Source organism: Harpia harpyja, chromosome 7 (assembly GCF_026419915.1).
Source record: "Harpia harpyja isolate bHarHar1 chromosome 7, bHarHar1 primary haplotype, whole genome shotgun sequence".
Lineage (NCBI taxonomy): Eukaryota > Metazoa > Chordata > Aves > Accipitriformes > Accipitridae > Harpia > Harpia harpyja.
Window position 1 is genome coordinate 52874833 of NC_068946.1, and position 17940 is coordinate 52892772.

A 17940-nucleotide genomic window follows, 5' to 3' on the forward strand; every position below is an offset into this window, starting at 1 on the left:
TCCAGTTTTCACTCTTCCCGGCAAGGGGCCCGATCCCACCTCTCGACCGCAATGCCAAGGGCACCCGTCCGCAGTGAGCAAAGTCAGAGTGCATTTGAGACCTTGGGTGGGAATTTTGCCCAGGGAAAACAGACGACAGCTGAATAAATGTGACAGGATACGGCCCCAACTTTGCAATTGTTCTGGGACAGTTCCTATTCAGCATCCCAATTTTCGCGTAAGGTGAAATCTGAGAAATGCTTTGCCACCTCATCCCTGGGCATCCTTCCACCCTGACGCAGGTTTTCGCTGTCCCAAATGGCCATCCATCCCCAGGTCCCCAGCCGACGTGGCAGTTTGGAGACCATGGGTGAGGACCAGAGGGATGCCGATGGAAGCCCATCCTTGGCACGGGCAGCAGGGCAAGAGGAGGCTGCGAGGGAGAGGGGAGCGGGGATTTCAGGAGCTGGCAGTGACATCTTGTCGTGCTTCCACCACTTCACGCAACAAAAATAAGTAGTGATGGGCCACCACTGCGGTAGGGCAGAGCACTACTGCTAAGTCGCCTCTTTGGCCAAAAAAGAGTGGGGAAAAAACCCCTCTCTATAGAATAAACAGGATTCCCGATTAGAAAAACATACGTAATCACACCCCGATAGGTTCAAGAAATTAAATTAAATTAGAAATAGTGACCTTATGGATACTGTTTCTGTAGCTGAAGACAATTTTTGAAAGTGCGAGCAGCTATTTGTGTTTCTCTGGAAAGGAGTGCAGGTCAAGCATCGCAGCGTAGTCTCTCTGCTGGCTTTAACTGCTGTTGGGGAGGTGCGTTACGGCCTCGAGTTGTGCATTTGCAGAGAAAATATCACACCGTCCAGATGCTCAAGTCTGCTCTTTCTGTGCAGAAAACCCCGCGCAAGGCTGTAACAGCGTATGAAATACCAGGAAAGAGCTCAGCATATTTTTCCGACGCTCGGTAGAAGTTAGCAGTGAAGCACAATCATTTCAGTCGGGATCAGCCTATCCATTAGCTATCAAAGTCCTAAGTCTAATTAACCCCCAAAATCGAGTGACAAAGATCATTCCTCTTTTATGCTGCCTAACTGGTTGTATGTACGCCGGGCATGCAGTACCTAACTCAGATGCTGCTTTGTTATAATTAGGGCAGCAAATTTTGTTTTCTGTTTGGTACTTGCTGTTACATATTGCATGTAATGTATGGCACTGTTAAGGGAAAAAAATTGGAGTCAAAGTGCCTGGAAAGTTAGGTCTGCTCTGTAGCACTGTGAGATTGTTGACATCTGCCGAGGTTGGAGAGCTCAGTAAGCAGGAAATGGGGTGTCACTCTGAGTGGTAGTTTACCATTATCCTGGCATCCTAATGAAGTGTCTGCAGTGCACAGAGCTTCTGGATGGCATCTTAACGCACGGCTAAGCAAAAGCACTTCTCTCCTTGTCACTGTCATCCATCTGCCTGCACCCTACTGTAGCCAATGGGATGGAACCATGCTACAATGTGCTATAAGCCATTTAGAGTTGCACATTGCATAATCAGTCCCATCAAATATGTAAAAAATGACTATTATTGGTTATTTCCCTCCAACTCCGGCACCTGGAGTTTGATACATTAAAGTTTAACTTTTCTAAGTGCTGTTTTTTCCCATTAATTCCACATATATTTTTGTTAAATGGGACTGAGTTGCGAACTCATTGTCTTGGGTCTTGCTAATGGATCGCAAAAGTTGTATGAATATTCATTGCAAACTCCACTTTATATCACATAGGATGAATTTATCAATTGCCCATATAGAGAGATTTCACGCAATTCTCATTTTCTTTTGCAACATCTATTTCTGAGGCACAAATAAAAAGTAAAATCAATTCAGATCACAAATTGGTTGTTTTCCTTATAGCAAACATTAGTTAGTTTGAATGCTTCTTATAGATTTTTTTTTAAAACAAGAAAATATTTTACAATGTATCTGCACGAGACGATTGCCATAGCGTACTGCAAGTGATTAAAATTGGGACTTTTGAGTTGCATACAGTAACATTAAAATATCCTGACATTAAAAGTGATATGAATAATTTATCTATATATGTATACATAGAAAGCTGTGTATTTTAGCCAGCATGGCTTCCAGAATATGAAGACCAAATGAAAGCAGAGTTTTGGGCAGTTGACGTCTCTGGAAAAAAAAAAATCAAGCCAACAGAGCACTCTCTTTTAAGCAAGTTTTCATTCCCTGATAACACCAAAGCTATCAAGGACTGGGGTTAAGCATTGTGTGACAGGGCAAGCTTCTAAAATGGGCAAGAGCAAGATGAATTGGCTAAGTCGGGTGTTTATTTATACAAACAAGAGGGCAGAACATAATTTAGTTGCATCAGGAATTTTTCACAGACATTAAAACTATAGCAAACATAACAGCGGGGATGCTTGCACAGCAGCACAGTGGGGAAGCTCACAGAGCGTCTGCCCACACTACGGCTGGCTGTAGCCAGCGCCATAAGTCTCACAATTTCATTAGCACTCGAAAATCCACCTAAACCACTCAGTTCTGATTAAAAAAAAAAAGTAATAAATGAAATAAACAAACCAAAAAAGCCCCAGACAAGACCTGTCTTTCTCTCGGCAGCTGAAACACTCACAAATTGTTGGAAAAACTCTTGGCAGACAGATTTTGCTGTAGCAACAGTGTGTGACGTTTTAACCACAGCAGAAATCTTATCCAAAAAAAACAAAACAAGGTGAGAAGAGCCATGTAAGAAAATCAGAGAAAACCATGCCGAAACAACAACAACAACAACAACAAAAACCCATAGATTAGGTGGCAGATCGATAGTTTGATATTTTGTGCCGAATCATAAATCACTGGTTTTTTTCAGCAGTTCAGCCGTGAGGCTTGAGAGCATAAAAAGAAACCATAGCTCGTGATAAAATTAGGCATTAATGTGAGCCATAAATGCCATTTAACATTAAACATGCACAAGCCACTGAAACGCCTGGTAAAGGGAAATGGGCGCTATAGTAAAACTACACAAAGTGAGGCGGACATGAATAATGCAGTAGGTCTGAGGAGGGTCACGGGTCAGACTCCAGTACCTTACAAAATAATGAATGCATGTCAGGTTAGAGACATACATCCCTTCCTAGCAAACGTGAGTTATTGGAGATAAACCCTGGACTTCCTGTTCTGAAACAAAGTGGCTTGTTGTAAACATTTATGTCCATTTAAAATTAATGATTAAAAGAAAGATTCGGTGGGATTTGCTTAAGTATTCTTTATGGACACGAGTGCTAGAGGTTACTTTCTTCATTCATTTTTACCCAGCCACTGTTAATGTTGCAGAGGCATCATGTTTTCTTCTGTGCTCAAATCTTATTCCATAGCTCATTTACAAAAGAGCTTATATAATATTAAGTGGGGGGGGGGGGGTTAATGCATTCTTCATTTAAATATAAACAAGAGAGCATCTCCATAGTCTTGCTCCGTCAAAGGGAGCCAGCCCTATTTTTAAAGACAGTAACCCAAATTCTAAATATATGTTCTATGAAAATATTACATGGAAAACCATCTGCGATTCACTTCAGAGTATCCTGATCTGCTGAAATTATCAACTACTTCTTCCATATTTTGCCCAAAAAATGCAAAAAGGATTAACTGTCCTCTCATTCTTTATTTGATGTATGTGATTATGGCAACCCTTTTCCTTCAGAAATCTTCACAGGGAAAAGAGAGTCTAACTTTCCAAAATGGGAATCTTTTCCCCAGATTTTCACTAATTTTCACAATAAAAAGAGTATAATGAAAAATAATATTGTTTCATTTTATCAAAACCGGTCTGCTTCCTTTTCTAGACTTGGCTGGGGAATTTAACAGCTGTTCAGAGTATTTTCCTTCCTTTGCACCCTGTACTGCTAGGCTTCATAATACAGCGCAAGAAGGCGGATACCTTCTCCACAGCTATTTATACAAACCCTTGTTTAAGAGCTGCTTCCCTCTATTTGAGCACGGTAAAGAGAAAACCTCCAGAAAATTTAAATTAAAAAAAAATCTTTCTACTTAGAAATCTGAAAGGGAAAAATTTCTAGGAAAGTGGAACTCAAGGCTTTACAGAAATAAAGCAAATACATAGGTATTGCAAATGAAACATAAGATCTTGCATCTGATCTGTTAAATATTCCATCAACAAGGTCAAGAGTAAAGACAAGCCCAGCCACAAAAACTGGAGCGAGAGTAAGCTTCAATAAAAAAAAAAAAAAATGAACAGTTTATTCTCTTTAGCTTCTCAAGTGGAAAAACAAATTCTTTTATACTAGAGAAAAATCAAGCGTGTATATAGCATTTAAAAAAACACCAATATCAACCATTTTAATGAAAGAGTACCCAATATTTTCATGGAACTATAAAAGGGAGCGAGACTAAGTGTTATGGCAAAAAGCCTGGGCTCAGCAGCTTTGTGTGGGAAATGGTGAAATGTGACTGTGATTTATAATGAGAAAAGGTATCTACAACATACAATTTTCTACCTAGCTGCAAATAATAATTCATAGTGATGTCCCTTCCAGATAAAATACCTTTGCAATGTAGGACTCATGTGGTAAAATGATCATGATAAATGTCAGACCAGTGCAGGTAACGGCTTTACAAACCATTAAGATTAGCTGGCTTTTTTTTTGATGATAACAGTAACCATGCTGTGACTCTATGTGGTAATAATATCTCAGTACTGATAAATGCCAGAGCCAGGCAGAGGTGTTTATCATTCCCAGTTCAGAAATGCTGACTAAAGTTACCACATGTTGCCTGTTTTTTCTTCTTTTACAATAGACTAACAATTAATAAATAGACCGATTCACAAAATAATTTTATGCAACATTTCTATGGGCTTTGTGCTTTAGAGCCTACCTAAAGATCTCTTCTCCTGTCTATCAGCACTGATGACTTTGGCACAGTAAGCCCTAAAACAAAGCTTTCTACCCTTGCCACTCCCTCAATAAATATCTCTTTTGTAAATTAATACTGCTCTTTTTAGTTTATTTCTTTTGCAAATACACCTTATAAGGAAGCGCAGCCTGTGTAATGTAGCTGTTTCTGTAGGGAAAGTAGTTCCCAAGCTGGTATCTGTGCTAATCAACACAGAGCAGAGACACTTCCTTCAAGAGAGCACGATAAAGTTTTACTGTACGACATTTCCTTGCAAATACGCTGCAACGGACAAACGGTTAGCCTTTCCTTCCACTGGGTCTTTCCCTAACTCAGCGTTTCAGTTCCACTCAAGTCCGTTGAACTCTCAGGAGAAAACAGAATTAAAAAATAAACTAGTTGAGAAGCTTTATTTGAGAAGTTGCGGTACAGCCAGGGCAGCCCCAATCTAAATATAACTTATCTAGTAAGAGCATAGCACGTATGCACACCAAGCAGCACAAATAAAAAGCCCACAGAATTTGTACCCCCTTCCTACAAAAAAATTCGCTTTTGCAAATTTGATATCATTTTCATTTGTAGCTTCAGTCTTATTTCCACTGGACAGATCGTCCATGGGACAAAAATAAACAGTACGAATGGCTTGTGGCAGAAAACATCAAGGGATGAGTGGGTTGCAAGACCGGGGGAGTTTGTGCCGTTCAGAATTTAAGGTTCTGTATAGGTCAAATCAGAACAAGAGTAAAATACACAGCAAGTGTATTCTTCATTTGTGTGTAACTTCATTATCACTACTGTCAATTGCATGGCTTCCTACAGAATAAATCTATATGAAAGTTTGGGGGTTTTATACTGGAAAATAATACCTATGCATTGACTACTCCTAGCTCTTGTCTTTCATGTCTATGTGAATGTTCAAATTATAAACAATATAGATATATACAACTATATCTGTGTGTATGAAGCATTAATCTTAACAGGAATTAGGAACACATGCCAAGGAAGGAATATTATCCTAGTCATTTTAATTTTTAAACTCAGTTTGATCACAGGAAATTTTTTCTTGAAACTTTTTTTTGGTGAAATCTTTGAATCAGGGCACTATTCACCATCCATGCTTATGCAGCACCTACTGCAACTGGGATTCAGTCCTGATTGAGATCTCTGGGTGCTAGGGTAATATGAATATTAAAAAGGGACATATAGGAAGAATGATAGGTGATAATTAAATCATAGATGATAAGATCAGAGAAGTATTCTCAGGTTATCTAGGGCATGTAACATGCAAGATGTTTTCCCTGCGTCAGACCTACTGGCACCTTATCTAATCTGTTCCTAAATGAAAGCACAGTTGTACATGACTTTGCTTTAGTTGCAACATCTTATACAAATCGATGGAAATATCAGTCAAACCTTTCCCACAAAACGATGAATCAGGCTAAAAACAGGGAGGTATGTCTTAACAAAAAGGATAGCAGTGTTCTTATCACCTCAAAAGAGACATTAAAGCCCTTAGTACTGCATTCTTTATTGCTAAACTTAAGTTTGAAATAGAAATTTTTTCCTGCAGAAATTACAGTTATGAGATGCTACAGGTATTAGAAAATAGCTACAATGGAATAGTTTCTCAAAATAATCTATCACCAGAAAGCACAACTAAAAAGAACAGCAAATCTTTTCATGTTCCCAAACATGATGGGGTGTAATGTTAAGGACAGAGATTCATAAATATAGCTGATTGAATTATGATGAGGAAAAAAGGACAAGAAGGACTACCTGGGAAATGCATCCATCACAGAAGCTGCACCATTGGACAAATGTAATTCCAAAGAGGAATTCCATTTAAGATGTGGGTCCCTCACTGCTTGGAGGTATTTTAGCGTGGGATGATGGTCTAATACTCTAATAAAATAAATGAAATGCATAAGAATACAATTCTGAGAACCAGAAAATGCTTCCTTAAGATTAAGAGAGAATTTTTAATCCTTATAAATTACTCTTGCTCTCTATTCAGGTGACAAAAGGTATGGCATATTCTGTTTTTAACCATATATTAATGATGGCTTTTCTTGTTAAGGTACCAGATACAGTAATGGGCAAAGTAATATCCTAATATGGTACTCAAGTGGTTATTTTCTTTTTTTCCCCCCCTCTTAGAAATCCAGGACAACGCCACTCGCATCAAATCCATAAGGACCCTGGTAAATAAGCTCCCTAGACCAAACTATGACACAATGAAAATCCTTTTTGAACATCTGAAAAAGTAAGTAGAACTGTGGTACTAACAGATCGATAATTTTAAAAGGAATCGGTGTGTGGTGTCCAAATCCTATTGGAAAGGTCATCCAAAATACGAAAGATAATTACATTCTTTGGGAAAACTAAGCATGATTTATGGTATCTATGTATATCCTATTCCTGCTCAAGAAATCAGTATGTCTAAGCAAAAGCACGAATTTTGCCTCTATTAGAAAACAGAACGGTTCTGTTTGCTTCAATGCAGTCAGACACATGAGGATTACTATGCTACAGGTATACTGAATTGGGCAAACGCAACACGTTCCAGTATTGCATTTGTCCAGTTTGGTTTGACTTTCTCCAACAATAGACCTTTTGATCACCATATTTTCACCATCGAGATCCATGCCGTTCAAACTCCTTTATTGAGGCACGTAATGATAGAAATAACCTCACCCAAGAAAATACGTTACGAGCTCTTGTACCGCACGAGGAAGGTCGTGACAACATAGAACTAACAACTCAGAAACGCTGAGGAGAGATTTGGAAGTGCATCTTTGCTCTCCTAATGTTGCTGAGATACCACAGAGGCAGAAAAATGATGCTGTGAGGCTCCACCTTACCATTCCTCTGTGGTTTTGGCACTCATTGAGCTCCATTTGCAAGACATGTCAGCCCGCAAAGTCAACTCAGGATCTCATGTTCACCTTAGGATTTCTTCTCGTGTTTCATGGCATTAAAAGTAAAAATAGACCACATGCTCGCTCGGAAACCAACCTGCAGCTGTTTGGCTTGCAGAATGACTAGGCAGAAGCGGCGGACCTCGAGATAGGGGCACATGAAGGGCAGGATCCTGTTCCTCCCTTCGTGGCTATCCTGTTCTTGGGACTAACCGGTGCCATTCTGCGCAGTCACTTTTCAGCCAAACTACCCTTAAAATTGAAGGGACTAAGCTGGATCCAGGGCCCCATGCAGGCCCTGTGCACAGAAGAGCATTTCATCCCAGGAATGATATAATGACCCCAGTGAGCGAGTAATAAAAACTCCAAATAAAAGACTACTCTGAGCTTATAATGAATGATGCCTTTATACTGATCATTTCTGCTGCATTCTCCTGGCATATACATATAAGAGATGTAGATACTTTATCTTCTTTTGCAGCTTCCAGTTGAAACTGCAAAATGAAGTCCATACAGCCGTGGGAATGTCCCCATTTCATTAAGCATGGAAGGATTTTAAATAGTCCATAAAATGACTGAGTTTGGCCTTGCAGAAAAACAGTTTTCTATGTATTCATCTGATGTACCGTGGGCGCACACTCTCTCCTTCAGAGGGTTATCTAGAGAAGGACGATAATTTATTACCGTCAATGGAAGAATAATAAGGGAAATTATTTCCTGGGCAGAACCTGAGTGCAAGTGGGTACACGCTGTCAGCACAGATATGCCATATACAAAATTTACTGCACTGCATGTAGCATTGATCCTAACCTGAAGAAAGTTTTGTTACCATGTCTTAGGGGAGAGATATCAGGTATACACAATAAGTCTTTGATCTCATAGTTAAATCACTTGATTGAGACTCAGGAGACGTGGGTTCAGTTCTTGGCTTTGACCGGATGTTCTGGGTGACCTTGGGTAAATCACTTAATCTCTCTGTGCCTTGGTTCCTTGTTTACAAAATGATGATAATGCTTCCTTTGTCTGCCTTGGCTTTTTAGAGCATAATCTGTTCGGGACAGCAATTGTTTCCTGCTGTGTATGTGTAGAATGACTGGCAAAACTGGACCAAGACCTGTGGTTTTTGGAGAAAAGGAAAAAAAAATCCCATACTAAAATGCAAACAGTAAAATACCAATACTTCCTAATGCTTATGTACACAATACTGGGCTTGACTACAACTCTATAGATGTAGTGCTACCTAAGTAAGCACAGGCTCTCACCTAGGTGTCACTGAAGAAAGCGTGGTCAAGCTAGAGGAATACTGATGCAATATAGTAGCACAGAGTGATGGAAGGCAGGAAGATGCGATATTTGAGGCAGTTGGGGATCTGAGCATTACAGGAGGAATTGTCTGAGTCTCTCTGAAGAAGGTCAGCCTTCTCTGCCACAAAAACACATCCTCAGGGAAGGAAGGATAGGGCTAGCCTATAAGCTTGGCTCCATTGATATGGGAGTAGCAGTAGAATAGGTACTGAAAACACAAAAAACCAGATAAAAACTGGTATGTTCTCTTGAACTTGTCAATGCAAAACTCAGGGGCCAGTCTGAATGGCCTCATGGCTCCATAAATGAGAATAAAGAAGCATACATACACTTTTAGTAACGACACGTTTATATTATGGAAATATAAGCAATGTGTGTTTGTTTAAATCAACCTAGGAAACAAGACTACCTTGCAGAGGTTACAAAACGTAGAAATATATCACTCTTAGGGACAGTCTTCAGAAGAGGGGTGCCAATGTGCACGATGTGCCAACCTCGCCACTGACTTGCACCTTGCACCATCCTCTTCAGTCACAGGGTTTTCTCGGTGTAAATCACAGGAAGTTTGAAAGTTTCTGATCAGTTGAAAAAAATGAGTAAACTGGTTTGATTTGAGGCATATTACTGCAATTTCTGTATTTGCTGGTGGAGATGGCTGTTCTTGCCCAACGTTGAACCAGGCTTCAAGGGGTTTCTGATGGGGAGAAACTGAAGGACCCCAGTTACGCTGTTTCTGTGGCATTCCCTTCTTTCTCCTACTCCTTTCTTTCCTCTTTGTTAGACAAATAAGAGAACAGGGCTACGCAGACCGGGGCTACAGGACAGTGTAAGCCTGTGCCTTCTGTACAGCACACGAGAGCACGTGTCTCACTGACACACAGGAGCTCAGCACGAGAATCCAACCTTCGCCCAGAAGGCTACGCTTACCCTAAATCACTGACAGCAGCGAGGCTGCACTATGGTTTCATTCTGCAGCGATCCAGTCTGCGGGAGTAGGTCCAGATCAAGCACAAATAACGATGTGAAATGCACTTCAGAAGGGTCCTCCTTTAGAAACCCAGACAAAGCAGCTGATGAGAGAGTCTGCGAGAAAGGCCTGGCAGCAGGGATTAACACCAGTGCCATATATCTTTCTTAAACCAAGCCCTCTGAAGTTGCAAGAAGTCACAGCGCAGCGTATGAAGCCCACAGGAGGGGGATTAAAAGCAAAGCTTGGGGTTGCAGTACCTGTTCTTTTAAGTTTTTTGCATTTGATGGGAAAAAAACCAACCCACCAATGTCCCTCATTCATCTTTGCATGAAATTTATTCTACTCGTAAGCAGAAGAGACAAAATATGGGGCTGAACAGACATATCACATAGCTCTTGTCAGTCTAACACCACAAGACATTGTTTTATTAGGACTCATACTGAAAATAATTGAGCACAACTACTATTAGGTTATTCATAGTTCTTCCCAAACACGAGCAAGTCAAACAAATATACTTTACACGTGAAAGAAACAACAAATCCCTGAGTAGGGATTTTCCCAAATAAAGGGCTACAGAAAACAACCTGTTCTACTTGAACATGTTTAGAGAATATTCGCTTGCTATATATAGCCTATATAATGCTGTCCCATACATGTGTGAAAACAGCGTCCCATTTCCCCAGGACTCCACTCTTTCCTGTTGCTTATCTACAAGTGAATTTTACTCCCAGAGTGAGCTAAGCACAGGTACCAGTTAAAACTGATATAGCTTTCTGGTCCTATTTTGCAGGCATAGTCAGGACATCAGGTGATGCAGAAACCTTGTATTGGTTCTCTGCACAAATGTGAACGGGGAGCAACCAAATCCTCTCTCAGAAATCATTATCTGTACCCAGTAATTTACTCACAGAACTATAATTCAAGTAAGGCAGAAGGAGCATTTCGTTCTTTAAGGATCCCACATTATTTTATGATGGGTACCTTAACCTGCTTTCACAGCAGCATCTTGAGGTAGCTATTACACACCCATTGGGAAACCGAGGCACAAGAAGTTTAAATGACTTAAAGACTCAGCATAAGCCAGCAATATAATCTAAAAACCTGGAGGGTTTTTTTTGTTTGTTTGCACAGAAGCTCCTCCAGCGACTGCAAAATAATCTTTCCTCCCTAATGCAAAATGCAGTAGGGGAGAGGAGCACCCTGGCCGGGTCTTCTGCACCAGGCTCTGAGCTGGCGAGGGCAGACGCAGCTCTGCTCCAGAAGCTGTCTGCCTGTATTATACAGCGCTGTGCCTGAGCTAATAAGCTGTGCTTATTAATGTTAAATTAATGAATCTCAGCCTGCTCTGCTTATTAGGTTGAGCTCCGTGCCACCACAAGGCAGCTCTGCGACTCCCAGACCCGAGCTGTCTCACATCTGACCAGGCTGGAGCACAGGGCAGCCAAGCTCGACTCTGTCTTTACCCATCCACGTAGACACCCCTGCGAAGGGATATATTACAGACAACCCCTCTCTCCTTGCTTCTTATTTTCCCGCACAAAGGCAGGATAATACGTGTTATTTACAAAAGTCTAAAATGGATGTTGAAATAATTAAATGGGAAGACAGGGGCCAGCCTGACGCTACCATCCCTCTCCCTTACGTGGAAAGCACTGAACCCAGATGCCCAACTGTGGAAGATATTCTTCCAGCAGCAGCATCTGCCTCCTTGGCAGGCACTTCAGGCAAGTTGTCTGGGGAGCTCTGCAGTTGCCTCTTGGTTTATCACGTGGATCTGTTACTGTGGCCTATCTGGCTGCCTTGTCCAGGCAGAAGCCAGTTCCTTTTGATTCACCTTTGAATCCAAGAAACTCCATTTATTATGCTCCATTTTTTCCCTTACTGTACTTAGCATGGCAAGATCTCTGCCCTTCCAGAGAGAGAATGGTGATTTGCTTTCTGATTGCCTTCCCCCCTGCCCAAATTCTTCATTGTTTTTAGTAAATGTTTGCATCAATTTCACTGGAAATAAGCTCCTCATCAAGAGTGGAACTTTTTATCTCAGACGAACCCGCTAATATTAATATATTATCTAAGAAAAGTCATAGGTATTCATGCTTTAGTTGGTTTGAAAAATAACCTTCCCCCACGTTCATAGGTCTATGAACAGAGAAAAGCATTCAACCTTGACAAACAAAACACACAGCCCCTCAAACCTCGCAGCATGGCAGCTACGTTCTGACGAGCATAGGCTTTTGCAAACTACATGTGACTAAACAGACTTATTTCTACCTATTAAAGATTAAAAAAAAAAAGAGAAAAAGAAAAAAGCCATGCATAGACAGAAGCCCACAGTAGCCCGCACACCAGGACACGATGACAATGTGATGACAAGTCCAGCAGCAGTACCCAGAATTCTGAGGGAAAATCAGAAAATAAAGTATGGCATCTAGTAATACTAAGCAGGGAATGTCTGCAAACTTTTTTTTTTTTTTAAAGTTAGTGGACGAAAGATGTAGCAAAAGTGATTTTCACTTACTAAGCTACGTGTCATATCAGCAGTTTCAGGCAGGCTTGCATATTAAATCTAGGCTCAGGAGAACCCTATTTTTACACAGGAGAAGAACAGATTACATTAAGAACTGTACGAGCTTTTTGTTAAGAAAAAGAAGAAGAAGGTAAAAGTTATTTAAAATAAAAACCAATCCCCAGAATGGAAGGAGTATACAACAAATTTCTATTTGGGAAACCTTAGAGAACCTATGGGAGACCTACAACCCAAAGCGTGGAATGGCATTTAAATTTTGCTTCAGGAAAAATGCCTGGATTCAGGAATGTGCAGCAGCACAGAAGCCCTTAACTGAAGGCACGAGAAAGACTATTGGTTGAAATTATTTCCTGTATCAAGACTTTTCTTTATAATTAGGCAACTTGTGAGTAGCTCTTGCTCTTCAGCCAGGGGACAGCAGCAGGAAGAAAAGTTTAACCTTGCTCCTACAAGCTTTGGGAGCAGCTACTGGAAATGTGAGAAGGAGAAACATCCTCCTGCACCAGAAGAGCGAGTAGGTGACTGGCCAGGGACATAAAAGATTCGGGCATCCCTGACTAGCATTTTAAGATTTACATGAAATGAATTAATCACTTTCTAGCTTGAGAAGGGCAAATATATATCGAGACATGCTCTTGCACATGTGCTTTTCTCCGTTTCAGCTATAGAAGAGTTTTAGAAAGGAGCTGGAGCAATGCCAACACTTGTCCCATCTACCATAGCTTCCCAGGGCTCATTCTGGGGGAAGGAGAAGAGTTAAACCCATTTTCTCTCAGCTAAGTACACATCGGTCTACTAAACTCTCCCCTTGTAAATTAGCGGACACAAGAAAATGTGTGCCAGGCACAAGTGTGCACAGGACAGGAGTAATAAAAGATTTTGGATTAAAGGCAAAAAAAGAAATCCAGTCTTCCAGAAGCACCTTTATGCATTTTTATTTTATTGACTTTGAGGTGGGGGTGACCTGCTACCAAGGTTTTTGCAGTCACGCCTACTCCTTCTTTTTGTGGAATAAGAGAGTTTGCAAAGTTCGCCTCTTCCCCGAAGAATACCTTACAGCTCAGTGTTTTTAACGAGAAGAATAGCGAGTAATTAAAACCACATTTTTACCTGTGTTTCCCATTTTCACAGCTGTATTTAAAAATATAAACCCTGATTTTCATAACAGTCAGGCAAATAATTACACTCGGTACTTTTCAATGCTACCAAGCTTCAAAATGTACTGAGCTGGTGTATCAGCAAATAACAGAACGATAAAAATAATTAACATAGTTTTAATTTAAATATTTATGATATGGTTGACTCTGTGGCTGTACGGCACCATTGTGCTAGGTGCAGGACACAAATACGGATAGATAGAGCCCCTGTTTCATGGAGCTCCTATTGTTCCTCTCACATTACTCAATATCAAACGATCTCAAAATAGCTTTTCAAACATTAATTAAATCTCCTAACTTCCTTTTCAGGTCAGTAAGTTTTATTATCCTAGTTGTGTAGATGGCGAAAGTGAGGAATGAAGAGGGTAAGGCACTTGCCCACGATGACACAGCGAACACTTCTCACTTCCACTCTCCGCTTGCTTCCCAATCCCCCACGCCGAGCCCCCCACGCCTTTGAAGGCTCGTCCATGTGCGTCCTGGCGCTGTGGGCGTACGCGTACATATGGCCAGCACATCTCGGGGAAGGCCGGTTACTGCTAAGTACTCTCCGGTTAATCAAGACCATGTGAGAGTCCTGCTTCTGGTTTGCACTCGCAGAAGTTTTAGTAAAATATCACTGGCGGAGTTAATTTATGTGATTTTGTAACCTCTTAATATTGCTTGGGGTTAGCGTTCTTTGCAACCCGAATGTTTTCTGGTGGTGAAAAATAAGAATGCTCAATTCATTACAAAAAGGCTTTTTTTCCCCTGCTTTTTTTTTGTTTTGCTATTTTGGGAGATTGGGCCCTAACACATTAATGTCCAGGACCAGGTCATCAAAGGGGAAATTGCAATGCTTTTCGTTTTTCCAACTAATGATATGGGATTTTTCTCAGAATAAGGCTGTAAAATAAATACTAGGCTTGAAGTTTCTTAAGATATTCATTGGAACTTAAAAAAAAAAAAAAAAAAAAAGACTTTAATGCCAAAATGTCAGTGTTCTGTGCAAAATAATTAATATAATACAATAAGATCTATTCTACTATCGATTGAAAGGGAATTTATGCAGGTAATTCCTTAAGGCTAGCGGGAGTTTGGCATGTAAATCCCCCAGCACTTTGATGGGAAAACAGACCCTGATGATTTTCTATTTTTTTAATAAGCTATAAAATACAAGCTTTTCAGTGGCAAATATATAAAAAGAAAAAGCAAATACCTGAACAACTAGGGCAAGAGATGGCCCTGCTCTGTGAGACTCCTGAAATGACATTAGATCAAATCATTTTTCACACATTGCAAAAGATGCAACAATCATTTCAATCACCATGTTAAGACAATCAATACATTTTTTACTTCCAGAGAATGGTATTTTACATTCCAACATTTGCAGGTTATCACCTTCATACATTTATTTTGTGGTCAAGTGCATGATTAGTACTTCTGACAGGCTATTGGCCATTTTCTTATGAAGTTCTACAAAATCTTGTAAATAAAAACCAATCTGAAAAAAAATGAAGAGCAAATCTGTGGACTGGAATGCACCCTACTTGTAATGGGAACAAAAAGCTGGCAATGAAATATAAACCTAAATCACAGCAGAATGACCTACTTTAAGGCATTTGCCAAAGAGACAGTGTTTTAGACAGCTCCTCTGAAGTAGCGTCTTTATGTCTATGCCATCTGCAGATTTATTATTGTGCTTTAGGAAAAAAAAAAAAAAGGAAAAAAAAAGGGAAAGAAAAAAAAAGGAAAGAAAAAAAAGGGAAAGAAAAAAAAGGGAAAGAAAAAAAAGGGAAAGAAAAAAAAAAGGGGAAGAAAAAAAAGGGGGAAGAAAAAAAAAGGGGGAAGAAAAACCTACAGTATGCCTGAACAAAACTCAACTTCATCTATAGGAAAGATTCCAGTACTGTGGGCACCACACCCACACCTACTGATGTGGTCCAAGTTTTTTCTTTAGAGGCACCTAATTAAGAAACCCTGACTCATTTACATGGATACGTTTGATCTAAATTACACTCCAAACCACACCAAATTAGGAGCATCTGTGAATGCGAAGTGTTTGTTCCCAGTGACTGGTAGAATAGGGCCAGTTCTGGACAGCACATGTTCAAGTGACGAAAAATATTTCAGATGTAACATACTTCTGAGACCCACTTTTCCACTAATAATTCATAATGAGTTAAACCAGTATCTCTGCTTGAACAATTATTTCAGGCTGTGAAAAAAAAGTCATTTTACTTTAAAAGGAAGGGGTGGAAAAAAGGGGGTGGACAACCACCTAGTTTGGTTGTTGTTCCTGATAAAGGGCATTAACACAACCATTAGCTGCAATTTAAATCTGTGCAGTGCACACGTTCCCAGATATAAAAAAAAAAAAGTTACTCCTAAAGCCTGGACTAAAGGAAAGTATCTATGAATGATTAGTTGCTGTTCACAGATAAGGCCTTCTGCCTTGACGTATGGTCTTCCGTCATTAACCCGCTGTGCTGGCTTTCCGAAGGAGCCCAAGCAAAGAGCAGGGTCTCGCCCCGATGAGGCGGTACCCTACGCGCTGAAAACCATGAAAAATTCAAGACCACCAGATTTGAGAGCTACGCTTTCCTTTTCAGGCTGCATCGCTGCTGCAATCTGACTATGCCTGTTTGCATCCTAGAAAGCAACTCCGTACAAAAACGGGTCCTGCGGCAATTAGGGAACTTTTATCCCACTTTCCCATCTCCCAGAAAAAGGGAACGGGACGGGGGCGCTGCAGAAGTCACTGGTTGCTGCTTTGCTGCCTCACAGACTAAAGTGACAAACTAAAAAAAAAAAAAAAAAGCCTTTATCTCACTCTAATTTAAGCCATAGGAGCAGCCCGAGCGCTGAGGAGTGCAAATCCAAATTCCACGCTGGGTTTGCAATTCCCAGTCCGTTCGCGCAATTTGGCACAACCTTCGGATTTGGCCCATAGTGTTTGGCAGCCACCTTTTATTCTTCCCATCCTTTATACTTTGTGAATAGTCTAAGTTACATAATACCAGTGACAATTTGTTTATGGCAAGCATTAGAGTCACTGTTTTATGATTACATTCAAACTTTAAGCCACATTTTGACATCTAAGGATCATCTTGCATGCTCGTATATTACATACAATGAAGGTTTGTGTTCCAGTAAGGGGTAGGGGGGAGGAGGAACTTTATAAATAACATGACTCCTTTTGTCTGAAGAGATTTTAATACATTTGTCTGATCTACTGTTTTTGCAGTAGCTAGAATATAATTTGAATATATTAATATTTTCAGCAACTGTGCTCAGGGACCCCAGTTAATAACTTATGCATGGATATATAGATACACTTCAGACAGAGGTAATGTTTTTAGCCCTTATGTTGGTAATACTTAGAAACACACAATGAAAGAGCCTGTTCTTTCCTCCTCTTTGTTGTGGGCATGCATTGTGATGGTATGGAGCCAGTGTTCTTTCTGTTGTCTACACAGCCTGGATTCAATAAGCAGTTATATATGCATATTATGACAATGTGGTCAAGGAAACCAGATTTTTTTACTATACCTTCATGTGCCTGTACAGTATAAAATCTGGTATTTATTTTTCTTGTCCTCATTCAATATGTTAACAAAATCATAATTTGATACAGGTTATGTTCACTTTATAATTAAAATTAGAGTTAGATGAAAATACAGCAAGATGTTGCTGAATGGAAAATATTTATCTTTTCGTACATTACGCATTATGGTGCAATGTAAAATCATAAATCTGTGGAGCAGCTAACTCCAGCCCAAGCGTACGACAACTTGCCTCCTCCCCTGGTCCACAAGATGCAACTGGTTACCTCCTCTAAGCCGCGCGTTTCTGCACCCATCTCAGCCCCGCCGTTAGACGGCATTGCCACATCCTCTCCAGAGCTTTGCTGTGGTCTCCTGAAAGAAGACCTCTTGCCATGCAGATGAGCCAAGAAAAGGGAATTCAGAAAAGTTCTGTGTTTTTTACAGATCCCACCAATCTGTCTCCTGTAGCTCTCCTAGCGCCTTCGTGGACAAAGTGCAAACCTTTCGCACCACGTTCTCTGTGTCAGCACTAGACTCAGCCTCGCCAAACCACCCCAGGGTAGCACTTCGTCTGCCTTGAAACTGTTCCCACTGCCCAGATCATCGCCACCCACATTGCCAAGTCCA

General features: G+C 40.5%; 1 protein-coding gene across 3 annotated transcripts in view; it reads left to right on the forward strand.

Annotated features, from left to right (window-relative positions):
• The window catches only part of ARHGAP15 (Rho GTPase activating protein 15), a 331196-nt gene that overhangs the window by 299888 nt on the left and 13368 nt on the right, over positions 1-17940 (forward strand). For all 3 annotated transcript variants that reach the window (XM_052792286.1, XM_052792285.1, XM_052792287.1), the window contains one exon: positions 7067-7172. In XM_052792286.1, the coding sequence (XP_052648246.1) occupies positions 7067-7172 (106 nt within the window). The remainder of the gene's footprint in view (positions 1-7066; positions 7173-17940) is intronic.